Below are 14,607 nucleotides of genomic sequence, written 5' to 3'. Positions count from 1 at the left end.
CTATTATGGCTTTTACGCACGCCCGGTCCTACTCTACGGAGCTCTCTTTCACCTCCATGGATGGAAGTCGGGGGCCGGTGTTCGGCCGGGTGGCTGTCCGGGAACGGTGGATGAGGCTCGGACATGGCTTTTACGCACGCCCGGTCCTATTCTACGGAGCTCTCTTCCACCTTCGTGGCTGGAAGTCGGGGGCCGGCGCTCGGCAGCTGGCTGTCCGGGGACGGTGGATGGGGGTCGGACACTGCTCCTACGCACGCCAGGTCCTACTCTACTCTACTTCCGTGGCTGGAAGTGCCACCTCCGGGGATGGAAGTCCACGCCGCCACACGCCTGGAAGTCGACGCCGGTGCTTGTTGCCGTGTGGCGGTGAACTATTTATGTTATAGTTATTTGATATATTTTATTTCGTGTAGCAACTTGTATATGTTTTTATCGTTACAGTTCAGTAGTTGTTGGCTCGTTGAACTCGTTTTGTTAAATAGAGAGCCGTTTACCAAACCCACGTCTTTCCTGGTACTTTGTTAACGCTACAGTATAGTTATATACTAGATCTGTGGAATAAACAAGGAGACTGACGTCACCCGCGCACGCGCGCCGTTGTTGACAAAGGACGAGGAATTTGATCGATGGATTTAATGATTCGGAGTGACACAGATGGTTTGATAATATTGTTGTTTATATGATAGTTATTTGATATATACTTTATATATCGTTATATGGGTCTGTGGAATATTTAGAACTGCAACTCACGACGAGTCCAACGTCAGCGGCGTGGCGCATACGCAGCATCGTTTACATAAAGGACGATCAGATGGTTTGGTAAATGTGTTATTTATGTAATAGTTATTTGAATAACTCTGAATGTTACGTCAGGCCCCTTCTCAGCTCCTCGTTTGTGTATATGTCACGTTAGCATACCGTATCGTTTAGCCTGTTGTTGCTGGTTCATGTCTGTTCTTGGTATTGGATTTTGACAAATTTGACCCAAAAGTGCGATATATAATTCAGTGTGATTTATATATGTTTTTTTTTCACTTTCACTTTCACTTGCATTTTATGGCTGGTGCGACTTATACTACGGAGCGACTTTTAGTCCGAAAAATACGATAATCGGAATTTGGATGTTTGCGAATCGTTCTCGATTCTCCCACGGCCGAATCGCGATTAATCTAAGAATTGGAAATTCCCCCCACCTCTAGCCGCACGGTTGTGGCTGACTTAGAAGACGTTTGGCCTCTGGTGTGATTGGGCCGCATCAGTTCATGCTGCGGGGCTTGGTTAGGAAACTGAGGCAGACGTCCTAACGCTGCATTACTCTTAGGTCACATGATCAAACGCTTTAGAAAACAAAAAGCAATCGTGCGATCCTAAACTGTTAGAAAGTTCTGGTTGAGGTTGGAGGAGATGACAAATTTGCCTAATTCCTGTAAAAGACCAAATTGTGAGCAGCAGTGAATGAAAGCGTTTCAAGAAGCGACTCGAGTAAACCCCACGCCTGATTGCACTGTAAAGTCGGATTGCGTGTGTACACGTGTAATCCTGTGTGTTTAATAATGCATCGGGCCCACAAGGGCCTCCAGGTATTGCGTGTGCGCATGTGTTTTTGTTAGTCTCTGATGTATACGCTATCACTCAAGCCAATCTGGAGCTACGAGTTAAACCGCCCAAGCAATATCAATGCTGATATACTATATGAAGAAAAAAGAGCCCGTGTGCGCGCGTGTGGTGTGTTTACACAAATATCTCGTATCCCGTATTCACACGTGCTGCAAGTGATGTTTGGTCTTTTCCACAAGGGGAGTAAAGTGAGATGGAAAGAGCCAACCAAGTACTTATCAGCCGCGATGTCACTCACAATGGAATGATTTGCTCTTGTATGTCAAGTCAAGTCAAGTTTATTTGTATAGCCCTAAATCACAAACAGTCTCAAAGGGCTTCACATATCCAAAAATTGACAATTATTCTCAAAGCATCCCCTGATCTTAAGCTCCCAAAAGGGCAAGGAAAAACTCCAAAAACCCCTGCCAGGGGAAAATGAGAAACCTTGAGAAGGGACCACACATGGAAGGATCCCCCTTTCAGGATCACCAGGTTGTAATGGATGCAGAGAGGACACAAGTAATACATAATATGAAAATCAATGAAAAAATGGATGTCGGAGGTGCCCTCGATTGTCCTGGCAGTGTCTTCAGGGAGGTTGAACTGCAGTTTCTTCATCTTGAATTGGTCCCCGAGAATCCAGATAGCCGCTGTCAGCTTTTGCGCCACCTAACCCCCTCCCCAGCCAGGGAGGGGGTGGGCAGAGGGAACAAAACAAGCTCCGGCCGAATCGGCCACTACAAGTTAGTTAAAGGCCATCTCATAGAAATGTGCCTTTAAACGTGTCTTAAATTTTTCTACTGAGGTAGTAGTTCTAATATCCATTGGTAGGGCATTCCAAAGCTCTGGAGCCCGAATAGAGAATGCTCTAGAACCTGCAGACATTTTCTTGGCCCTCGGTGTAACTAAAAGACTGGCGTTTTGCGAACGAAGGTTACGAGACGGAACATAAGGAACGACTAGGTCGACGAGATATGAAGGCGCTAAGCCATGCAGTGATTTATAGGTTAGTAGAAGAACTTGAAGTCACATCTTAAATGGACCGGGAGCCAATGTAAGTTGGCTAATATTGGGGTAATGTGATCAAATTTGACGGAGGGCGACTGCCAATCATTTGCGGTTCAACTCGGCGCTAGGCTGAGGGCTTCTTTTTGGGTCACAGTAGCCTCTTTCATGCCGAGACCTCGCAAAATTGCCAATTGGTAATAGAAGACCTGGCGTTATCAGCTTGGGCTTTTTTAAAAAAAAAATTTATATAGTTTCAGTTTCAAACATCTCGCCGAATGTGGAAAATTGCCTGGTCGACTTTGTCCCCCACATTCCTCGTCGGTGCCGACGTGGTTGGAGGGGAAAAGGTGCAAGTGTGTCATCTGTTGCCTAATGCACGCAGATAATCTGCAAAATTGCTCTAACTAAAAGTACCGCGTTGTCTTTGCTTAGTTGATTTATTTTTTTACCACAGCGCTTTTCAAAGACAGACCAAGCAAATTTTCTAGACATTGCTGGCGTACAGGTTAGAGAAAGAGACAACGTGGACCTGGCAATTTCCCACCTCCAGAAGTGATATCAGAGCCGTAACCTGATTTCGGATACGTGTGGTTGCCGCGGAGGCGTATTGTTTTCTTTTGAGACATTCTTACCATCTATTCCATGAGTATTTGAATCCTGGCCTCCGTTATGCAGTTTCAGCCAGACTCCCGTTGTGTGTGATGTTTCATGTAAGCACTTTTCTTTTGTGTTTGGCTTTTCTGCCTTTCATATTAGCTGAGCAATTAGCATGGCTCTCGGTTTTCATCGCATGCCAACTCCTCATCTTCACTCAGTAATAACGATCTTTGTCACAAGTGCGTCATATTCGTTGCTATGAAGATGGAGGAGCAAGTTAGATCAGCGTCTCGCGTTTCCCCAGTTGTCCTCAGATAGCGAGGAAAGCAGGAAGAATGGCTGGTGACCTTGACCTGGTTGAAGAAATGTCAGACTTGGTTGAAGCCATTTTCACACCCAAAGCCGTGCAATGATGTCATCAACAGGCCTTATCGGTATTGGTCAATCAAGGAGTCAAAATCTAAACCGGAGGCCAAACTTATACCATCTTCTACGCGGTGTGGACGAAATGATGGCATTGATGGGATTCTGCTAGCTGGGTGACAGACCGTTGTTATCTGGAGACTTTTTCAAAGCGAAATCCTGCAGAATTGCACTCACGGATGATATCGCCGTATTCATCCGCCTTTGCCTTTTATCCAGCAAAGCAGGATAGACCGCAGATAACAAACATTATCCCCTTTTAGCCAGCCAACGACAACATTTCTCCACTGTTTTTCTTCTCTTATGCAAAAGGGTAGAAAAGTGCAATAAAGTTAGATTCAGCCTTAAAAGAAACAAAACTGTGAATGAATACAATTTCATCAAACACACACATTCAATTTAGCCTGTAAATGTCGGTCGGTACTTCCGATAGTGTTTTAGGCCAGCACAGAATTTGTGACCGCCCACTGCTGACCCTTTGGGGCATGCCTTTTTTACTCCGATATTACTACAGAAGGCAGAAAATTGGAAGTAAGGCGGAAAATTCCGTCTCACCCAGCCAGCCCTTCTCATGTTTGTCGGCGATAGAGTGTCGTTATCTGTGTGATTGCCCGCGTTGCACATGCGTGTTTGTTTAAGGAACAAAGGTTTACCCAAGCACTCGAAGGGGGCTGACAGTTGGGGCAGTGATGGGTGGGGGTGAGGGCTCTGCGTGTATTATTGGCGTTCTCCTCCGCCGGAAGACAGAAGGGCTCCTCTCCCGTTCCCCCCCTCCATCCCTCTTGGGAGTTGAACCGTCAACCCCCTAACCTTACTCTTGCCCTCTGGTCGTGGACTTGAACCCTGTCATCGGCCCCCACCCTCTCGCCCCCTGATGGACAATCTGTTCTCCTCCTTGGCTGCAGTGCTGTGCATGCCATTAACGGATAAACACCATCGCTTTGTGTGTGTGTGTGTGTGTGTGTGTGTGTGTGTGTGTGTGTGTGTGTGTGTGTGTGTGTGTGTGTGTGTGTGTGTGTGTGTGTGTGTGTGTGTGTGTGTGTGTGTGTGTGTGTGTGCGCACGCGCGCGCGCGGTGTGTGTGTGTGTGTGTGTGTGCGCGCGCGCGTGTGTGTGTGCGCGCGCGCATGTGCGCGTGCGTGCGTGCGTGTGTGCGAGCGACACATGAGTCAAGTGTTTGGTCAGTTGGCTTTGGCGTGGGGTCATGGCCCCGCCTCCTGTTCATCAAACGATCATCAAATGGAAACCAAATCTCTCGAAATAGCTGAAACAAAATCCTGGCATGTCATGAGGCAAATCAGAGAGAGCAGACATCAGGTTGTCTGCCATTTTGTTTGAATGTAGGTTTTCACCGAAGCTCTCCTCCTCAGGAATGCGAGAAGGAAGGGCCACCGCCGTTTGAACGGCTTTACTCGTCACAAGTGACGTTTCCATGCTGAGATTGTGCTTTCATTGCGCACATTTGTAACCTTGAGCGAGCAAGAGGAGTTTATTCACCCCTCCAGGTTCAACTGGGAGGCGCTTAATGGCCCCCCCCCCCTTTATTCCTCATGTTTGTGTGATGTGGCTTATCAGATCCCAGCTCCTCACTCGGAGCGAGAATCCAGTCATCTTCCTCTCTCTCTCGCTCTCTTTTTTTCTGCTAACCTTTGAGAATAAGAGCAATGAATTAGAATTTCTGAGCGAACGAGCAAGTGAGAGGAGGAATCGGGGGGGACGAGTGCACGCGCAGGCGTGTGTGTGTAGGGGGGGTGGGCTGGGCTGGGCTGGCTTTTGTTGCGAAGCTCGCCGTCGTTGAGAAAGGCCCCGTTCAGCTCGTCCCGCGGCCTCCCCCCTCCGAGGGGCCCCGATCGATACAAACTCGGAGCAATAAAGCTTTCCCCCTGTCATCTCTGCAGAATACAAAGCAGAATGGAGGGGGAGCGAAAAGGAGGGAGAGAGAGAGAGCGAGAGAGGTGAAAAGCTGTTCCGCTAGCCAGACCAATTTCCTAACCCTCCTCCTCGTCCTCCTCTTCCTCCACCACAATCACCGGCAGCACCTCCATCACCCACTTTCTCACCTCCTTCTTGCGCCCCCCCCAAAAAAAAACCTGCACTGTATTCCTGCATGACTTGTATCTTGCCATAGTAAATGCAGCATGAATAAAGTATGCGTAGATTCCCCTGTGCCCCAACTATGTGAGAGCAAAAGTAGCCTGTGATAGGAAAGTATGAAAAGGAAGCGTAGGAAGATGCACACGACGCAGAATATTGGCGAGGACGAGGCAAGAGGGTCAAACACGAGTCCTGGCTGGGAATTGAGAGCCAATTAGCGTAATTGCAATCCGTATGCAATGCAATGCGGCTCGCTAAAGGCCGCCGCTGCGTGTGTTGTGCGCGTGCATGCGCGCCCCCCGACATGTTCGTAAATTTGCGCCTTTCATTCTTCTGCACTTGAATAGCAGTGCGGGAGTCTGCCAGCCTGCCAATCAGTAATTGTCAATTTAATATATCTGAGGGCCAGCTTCATGTATGTAATGTGCGCATGTGTTCTATATCTCAGACTTTCCATCTCTCACCTCTGTAAATGATTTTTAATGGCGTTCACTAAGGAGCGGTCTATCTGCTCCGTGCATAAACCCCACGGGACTTAGCGAGATCAACACGGCATCAAATTACCGTATTGCTCTAATGCAGGGGTCTCGAAGTCCAGTCCTCGGGGGCCGTATTCCTACATGTTTTCCAAGTTTTCCTTGTTAAACACACCTGATTCAAATGATCAGTTCATCCTCACGTTCTGCAGCAGCCTGATAATTGAATCAGGTGTGTTTAACGAGGGAAACCTGGAAAACATGTAGGAATGCGGCCCCCGAGGACTGGACTTTGAGACCCCTGCTTTAATGCATGCGCAACACAGATTGGCAACATTATATGGCATCTCCCCCTTTTTTATGTTATGTCAGTCATAACAAAACAAAGACCATTATGCACAGAAAACAGCATCACTCTTCTACAAAAGTACTATATCAATGAAATTGAGTCACCTCGCAAAATATCAACAGCATGAATTCCGGCTGCACATGAAACAACATATGTATGTCAACAGTAAAAAATCTTGTGCGAACCGCGACATACCCCTTTCTTCACTTTCGTTTCCCCCCCCCAAAGGCCATGTATCCTTTAACCGTCACAGGTCCAGCCTGTCGACTGGTTTGCACACTCGTCCAAAACGGGTCACCGTTTGAGTGGGTTGGGAAGGCTCACTCTGACACAAAGCAGCAGTGTCGCCCGTGTCAGTGTTGGTAGAGTGGAGCAGAAAGAGGAAGAGAAAGAGTGCGCCTGTCGTTGCGCACTCTTTCTGTTCTGCCGGAACGGACTGGGAAGCTGGTCCCGGCTGTAGGTTCCGCCTAAGCTCAGTCGCATCAGCGTCCGGATAATGAAAGATCTGGGCGAAGCACTCTCATGTGAAACCACGGCCTGTAGACACCATGAGTCCTCGTGATCCAGCTTGGAAAGGACTCGATCTCCCGGTTGCTGAACGGGCAAGGTCCTGGCTCCATGGCGATGGTTGAAATAGTGTGCCTGTTTAGCCTTTTCTTTCTCGTCCGTTTCCTCCACAGCCGTCCTGCTGGGCCACTTTGGTTTGTGGTTCGCCTCCAGAGTTGGCAGTGGAGTTCTGATTCTCCTCCCTATCAGCAGCTCCGCTAGGCTATAGGCTGTGGTGGAACAGAGCTACGCTCTGTAACACATCAGCGCCATGACGGGGCCCTCCTGTTTTAGGATCCTTTTAGCCGTCTGCACTGCCCTTTCTGCATGTCCATTGCCTTGAGGACTGGATGTGAAGTGTTGGAAATCAAGTTGCCTAGCGAACTCTTGGAGTTCAGCACTTGCAAACTGAGGACCATTGTCACTCTCCACCTCACTTGGGATGGCAAACCTAGCAAAAACTGATTTCAGCTTTTCCACCACTTGCGCACTTGTTGTAGATAGCAGGTGCAATATCTCGATGAATCTCGAGTAGTAATCCGAAACGACCAGGTCGTGTTGTCGGTTAAATTCACAAAGGTCCATAGCTAACCTCTTCCAGGGTCGCTCCAGAAGCGGTGTGGCCCCTTTTGTTTTGTTCTCTTCATTTCGTGGCAAGTCTGGCAAATGTTCTCCTCACGGGACGCACCCAAGTCACAATGTTCAGACAGTTCGTATAGAACCCTAATGAATGTTTCCGCCTTCTCACCCGGCTGTTGTGTACGCTGGTGGAAGCATGCACGTTCGTGTATAACATTCCTTCGCGGCACAAAATACTCGTCGAACTTGCCAAGCACTCGATCAAAGTCATTCCTGTGCCCATCCTCGGCGAAGGTAAACGACCGGTTAATGTTCTCGAACTCATTGCCCATGGCGTACATCAAGCTGCTCACTTGCACCGCGCTGTCCTCCCTGTTGAGCGTCGTTGCGGTCCTAAACCTCACAAAGCGCTGCTTCCAGTCAGGCCACTCAGCAGGCTTATCAAAGGGAAAGCTCGTTGGAGGGTTAAACTTTGCCATCAGCCCAAGTTTACTTCTGACACCATGTAAATCAGGGGTGGGCAATTAATTTTTACAAGGGGCCACATGAAAAACTTGAGTTATGTCAGAGGGCCACACCAATTTAAACTTAAACCTGCTCAACTTTATTCCATCGTAATATGCACTAAATTATTTATTTTCAATAGCTGGTGCTGGTAATTAGAAGAATACAATTATTCTGTTAATAATTATATTAGACTATGTGAAATTGTGGTGTATGTCAAATACAAAAATCATTAATCAGTACAATTTATTCTCAACTTTAACTTTTCCTCAAACTGTGAATTACAACACATTTATAGAAACATATCAATGTGTCCTCAACCCGCCTTGTTACGGTACGTCGGGAGAGTGACACATTCTCAAATACGCTCTTTTTCTCCGGGCATATCAGTGCAACAGAGTCCAATAAGCACTCCTTAATAAACTCTGCGTCAGTAAACGGCTGACTTTTTCTGGCAATTTTGCGGGAAATGACAAAACTTGTCCTGACTGCTGCATCTCTGTGGGTGTGAAGTTTGATAGAAAGTCCTTGTTGGGCTTGCACATTTGCTAGCAATGCATCAGCCTCTGTTGCGCGCTCTTTATTAGACAGATTTCTGTATTTTTCCTCATGCTTGGTCGTGTAGTGGCGACTCAAATTATATTCTTCAAACACAGCGACCTGTGTGTCACAAACCAGGCACACGGCTTTACCTTTCAGTTCTGTAAAGAAATACTTGGCAGTCCATGTCTTGTTAAAAACACGGCACTCCTTGTCAACTTTTCTTTTCTTCGCGTCAGCATACATTTTGAGGGCAGCATTACTTCGCGCTGTTCACCTACACGCACAGCTCACATGCACGCACGCTACACGGAAGTGCGACGCCTTTCAAAATAAAAGCAGCACAGTTGTATTGCATGTACGACAGATTTTTTTTTTTTATTAAGTTGTAATCAAATGTAATTTATGATTGTAATGTAATCATGTAATTTAGGATATGGCTCACGGGCTGTATTTTGTCTGATGTAAATGATGACAAAGGGGGCTCTCGATGTTTGCATCTCTTTTTAATGGCGTTCTCTCACATTCACTCAGGAGCGGTTTATCTGCTCCGTGCATAAACTCTGCGGGACTTAGTGAGATCTATGCGACATCAAATTACCGTATTGCTCTAACGCATGCGCAACACAGATTGGCAACATTATATGACAACCTCTAACACGCCCCTGTGACATGATACTCTGAGCATCCGACACTTCCTGGCCGAGAAGCACAGCGCAGTATTGGAGCCTGGCTTTGTTTCCCATCCCCCCATGTCTCCCAGTTGGCCTGGGATCCCTCCCAAAGACACGGGTGGACAGACGGATGGACGATTGTCCCGTATAGTTCCTTGTTGCAAAGTGCATCTTTCCCACCTTGCTTTCCGTCCTTCGCACTTTAGCCTTGCCTCGCCTCTCTCCATTCGTCTCTTGCGTCCCCTTTTGTTCGTCCCGTCTCCCTTTCGACATTGTCCCCTCTTGCTTTTTCATCATCATAGGCTCATTTTGTCAACTCGGTGTCTCCCTCCCATCCCTCACCCTTCCTCCCTGCCTCCCCTCGCCCCCACCCTGCCGGCTCCCCGGGGAGGTCAGTAATAATGGTAGTGATGGAGTGAGAGAGGGAGGTGCGATTATTGTCTTGTCGGGAGTCAGAGGAATCGATCGGCCCAGAAATATGAGGCGCGAGAAAGAGCCGCTGTGTCAGATACAATAACCACCCACTCCCGGGGGCTTACGCACACACACACAATGAGAACACTTTTATTTGTGGAGACGTTGCAGACAGACTGGTTTGATTCTTTTTTTATTTTTTTTATGAACAAGACGCGCTCTTATCCGTCTTGCAAGCAGCCGGCCAATCATCTGCATGCTTTGAACGGAGCTAAAGCTTGGGATTCCCGCTGATCATTGCTCATGCACAGATAAAGGGCAAGGCGTGGAAAATGGCTCGTGCACCTTTCACTTGCTATAAACAGACACACGAACGGACGCACGCACGCATGCACGCGCACACACACACACACACACACACACACACAGCAGAGGCGTGCACGCTCACACTGAGACCTTTCACTGCTGTTGCCTGGCAACATGGCCGAATGTCCAATTGGAGGCGAGGAGAGTGGCCGCTGATGTCACAGCTGCTGCTGCTGACCAACATGGTCGAGAGAGGAAGACAGAGCGAGGAGAAGAAAAAGTTTGAATGAGAAGAAGAAAAGGGCAAGGTCGCCACAAAAGAAAGATGGGACGCTTGGCCACAAAGCACAGCAAACTCCCAGAAGCCCCATCTTCAGACTTTTTAGTTCAGGCCTCTTTCGGCAGATCGGGATTCTTATATCTTGCTTCTGTTGTAAATCGCTTCAGAGTAATGAGAGAGGAGAACATCCGTCTGGAATCAAAAATCATTTAGATTACTGCAACTGATATTATGCTGCCATGACTATATGTTTGGAACCAACCTCCTATGTTTCTTCTTCTTTTTAAACTTCATCCGACTTGACATTTTCCCACAGGTCCACCTGGGGTTGTCCATATTCTTATATCTTGCCTCTGTTGTAAATCGCTTCAGAGTAATGAGAGAGGAGAACATCCGTCTGGAATCAAAAATCATTTAGATTACTGCAACTGATATTATGCTGCCATGACTATATGTTTGGAACCAACCTCCTATGTTTCTTCTCCTTTTTAAACTTCAGCCGACTTGACATTTTCCCACAGGTCCACCTGGGGTTGTCCACCGTTGTGGTGACGGAAGCTAATGGCCGAGAGTGAAAGTGAACCTCGAAGTCGCTTGTCCCTCACTGGTGCGATTTGATTTTATTTCCCTCCCCGACCTCGGTGTATCGCGCTACGGGGAGATGGGACGAGGGTCGCTGGGATCCGGCTCCTCGCCGGCCGGCCACATCCGGCATGTAGGTGAGATGTTTGTGTTTTCCGCCACAACAAGCTTGTCGCTCAGCTTGTTTCTAAACCTACCACGACACCCTTGCCCACCCGCACGCCACCAAAACACCGAACTGGATTTTTAATCTCTAACCTTGCAGTCTTGCGACTCGGATGATGTAGAGGACTTGGCGGCTCCATCCAAGAGCACCAATGTGATGGATTAGATGAATTAACGGCCGCGCGCGCGTTTGTGCGTGTGGAAATGGGAAGGGTGCGCCAGAGCGAGAGAAGGCCGGTAGACTCCTCTTAAGAGCTCGCAGTAGGCCCGACAATGAGCCATTGCGTACGCACCTCCCTTTTCTTCTTCTGTCTATCGCCACCTTGGCTTCCATCGTGTGTTCAACCCCCCCCCCCCCCCCCCCCCCCCCCCCCCCCACACACACACACACACACACACACACACACGCGCACCCCTGCTCCTCCTTGTGACAGTCTGGTGATTGATGGCGCTCGAGAGGCCTCAGCCTCCCCCATCTTCCTCCCTGGGGGTCACACTATTGCATCGTGTGTGTGCGTGCGAGTGTGTCGTATCAACACAACTTAAAGTAATCACGAGATCACATCTTAATAGTGTGTGTTTGAATCACAATTAGGCTGGTCCAAATTGAAGCTCTCCAAGCGAGGGCTGTAAGTGAAATGTGTTTTTCTTTATCCATCTTTGTCCTTAGCGTTCCAAATTCGAAGGGCAGAGCATGCGCATTCAAATCAGGAAGGATTGTCAATGTTCAAAGAATTCCCACATTGTACCAACATTTTCTCACATTCCCAGAAGTTGCACTTTCTGCAGCAGACTAAATAAAATGGGTTTCAATTTTTCTCGAGCAATCTAAACACGCCGGCGTCAAACTGCTAAAATCAGCAAATTAATTTTCGAATCCTTGCACATACCTCAACTTATTCAAACCACGACAGCGACAAATTAAAATATTATCAAAGTAAAAAAAAAAAATCAAAATGTAAAAATAAGGGTCAAGCATTCAAACCATTCTAACTTAAGTTGTACTTTTTCAAATACCACATTTGTCCTAATAAATTAACATTTGCCAAACCGACCAATTCTCAGCTAATTGATGGCGTTTCAACTTAAGAATTCCAAACATTTGCATGAACGTTTTTAGCAGGGGGGGGGGGGGGGGGGGGCTGGGGGGTCGGTCAATGTCTGACCATGCGTCAATTGAGACCTGAGCCATCTAAGTGGCCTGGCTGGATGTAGTGTTGCGAGGACTGGTCTCCATGGTAACCAAGGCTGAGACCTCCCCCCAGGGTGCTGTCAACTGTAGCACAAATGGCCATTTGCTATAGTTCTTCTCTTTTTCTTAACCAACGGTGCCAGTACGCGCGCACTGGCACACGCGTGCGCGCGCACCTACACACTCCCTACATACTCCCCCCTCCCTGTCTGTCAGTGAGCGTCCGCACACGTTACATACAAAAACACCCGCCGTTTGTCACGTACGATCACACAAACGCATCTGGCGCCCAACATCGCTGGCATGGAAATCTCACTTGACGTCATTCGTGTTGACAAAACTGATGGAAATTGATGAGCTGTATTTTCTCACATGATGGTGCCGACTTATTAGACTGGTGGATGCAAAACTGAACAAAATGTGATTTTTGCAGCAAATTTCAGTGTTGTTAATATGCTATTTTCTCAAATAATGCCCCCCTTCTGTTATAGATTTTGCTAACCAAAACAGCAGTGCCACCATTATGCCAACCAATATGTTTTTTGTCATCTCGTCACACTTCGTGTGTCAAAGTCAAAAGTATCTTTTGAAAAATAAAATGAAACTGGATTAAACATCATTTCTTGGCTAGTGGCCATTTTGAGTGACCAAGAGGTTGGCCGCATCCATTTGCGGCTCAATAGTGCAACCTTGTGGCCGCTTGAACCTCCCGTCACAGTGGAGCAAAGTGAAAACAAACAATTGTGTGCTCTCCTATTCTCTATGTGGGAGTTTATCCTGTTGCAGTTGGTCCTCTGCACCACTCAATTGGTTCCCGGTTGTAAGTGTGTCGATCTTGTCATAATTATTTCTGCTAGGGGAAGAAAAAAAACATCCACCTCCAGCCTAATTCTGTTTTTAGAAGCAGTGGGTGTCGTTGAAAATTTCCTCCACGTTGTGTGTGTGTGTGCATGTGTGTGTTGTACAATTGCACGTGTGTCAGCGTGTGAGCGGCTCTTTCCAGCTGCACTGTCACTTTCCACCGCAGTCAGTCAGTAAGTCAGCCAGCCAGCCAGCTCACTTCTGCCCCTTCCACTCTGTCACATACTCACCTAACGCTCCCTCCCTCCTTTTTCTCGCTTTCTCTTCTTTTACTGCCATCTTCCTGCCTTACCTTTGGGCCCACTTCCCACTCTTTTGAACCTCACTTCCTGTCGCGTTGCAGACCACATCCTGCAAATGAAGGAGGCGTGGCTCAGTGAGAATGAGTGAGTGAAAGAAAAACAGAGAGAGGCTGTCCTGCGTGCGCGTGTACGTGCGTGTTGCAGTGACTTATTCTTTGCTGACTTTTTGAGTGAGGTGCCAGCAATTGCTTAAGATTGCAAGGACTCGTTCGTCGCAACTATGTGGTTGCCAGGTGAGTGTGCGCTACTTGACCGGGCAACCAATGATGCGCGTGCACAATGGCAATGTGTGTGTGTGCGCGAGTCTAATTGGAGAGCAAGGGCTGGCCTGCCTGCTTGCCTGCCTGTCTGCCAATAGGCGGCGGAGTTAAGGTGGACAGGAAAGGTCAGCGCTTGTTTTGAGTGGATCACATCTTGCCTTTTTTTTTTAATGTTTTTTAAATATTATCTATTTTGTCTTCATGCTCAGCTGACAGAGCAAAAGTTAGCCAATCATTTGGCGTCTCGGCAACACCGCATCATGTCCCGGTTAAATTTTGTCCGATAATTCTTGTTTAAAATACGAGGCTTAACCTTGTGTGGGTCAGCCGGAGGTCGAGCGCGCTCGTTAGTCCGCCCGGCCAATTATCTCCAAAATGTCTCTGTTGTCCCTCCCTCAGTGCTGTCTTTTCATGTTATTAACAATTCCGTGTGAGCTGGATAAATTGACCCCCGATGGTGATGCGAATCAAAGTAACACAACCAAGTCGAAATTCACCAGACTTCAAGTGGCCCCACTTTAACTGCAGAATTTTGTCCAATCAAAATCCAGTAGAGTTTCATTTTTCATTTGTGCAGCTACATTGTACAATCTTTGAATTTTATCTTGAAAAATTTTATTATAACAGTCTTCTTATTGATTGTTCCTGATTCTACATCATGTTGGATTACACAGCGCCAAATGTTGCGAGATTGGAGTGTGTCACAGGGCAAAGAAGCCCATATTTGAAAAGGTTTTCACATCAAAAGGCAGCACTCTTCTTTGTCATGTGTGCGTGGAATGTTTGAACATGCTAATGTTACCGGTAAGTAACACACACCGCTAATCTTATAATGGGGAAGTAACGTGGGGAAGTGA

General features: G+C 47.5%; 1 protein-coding gene across 9 annotated transcripts in view; it reads left to right on the top strand.

Annotated features, from left to right (window-relative positions):
• The window catches only part of pou2f2b (POU class 2 homeobox 2b), a 49,806-nt gene that overhangs the window by 16,028 nt on the left and 19,171 nt on the right, over positions 1-14,607 (top strand). Inside the window, exon 1 of one of the 9 annotated variants that reach the window (XM_088386939.1) lies at positions 10,741-11,107. The exons of 7 other annotated variants lie outside the window; for them this stretch is intronic. In XM_088386939.1, the coding sequence (XP_088243065.1) occupies positions 11,050-11,107 (58 nt within the window). In that variant the 5' untranslated portion in view covers positions 10,741-11,049. Of the gene's footprint in view, positions 1-10,740; positions 11,108-13,220; positions 13,724-14,607 lie in introns of those variants that run through there. One more of the 9 variants, XM_088386940.1, reaches the window with a different exon arrangement.

Source organism: Syngnathus floridae, chromosome 10 (genome assembly GCF_059516105.1).
Source record: "Syngnathus floridae isolate MCC-2025c chromosome 10, RoL_Sflo_1.0, whole genome shotgun sequence".
NCBI lineage: Eukaryota > Metazoa > Chordata > Actinopteri > Syngnathiformes > Syngnathidae > Syngnathus > Syngnathus floridae.
The sequence above is the reverse complement of the archived record's forward strand: the minus strand, read 5'-3'. Positions and strand labels throughout refer to the sequence as shown.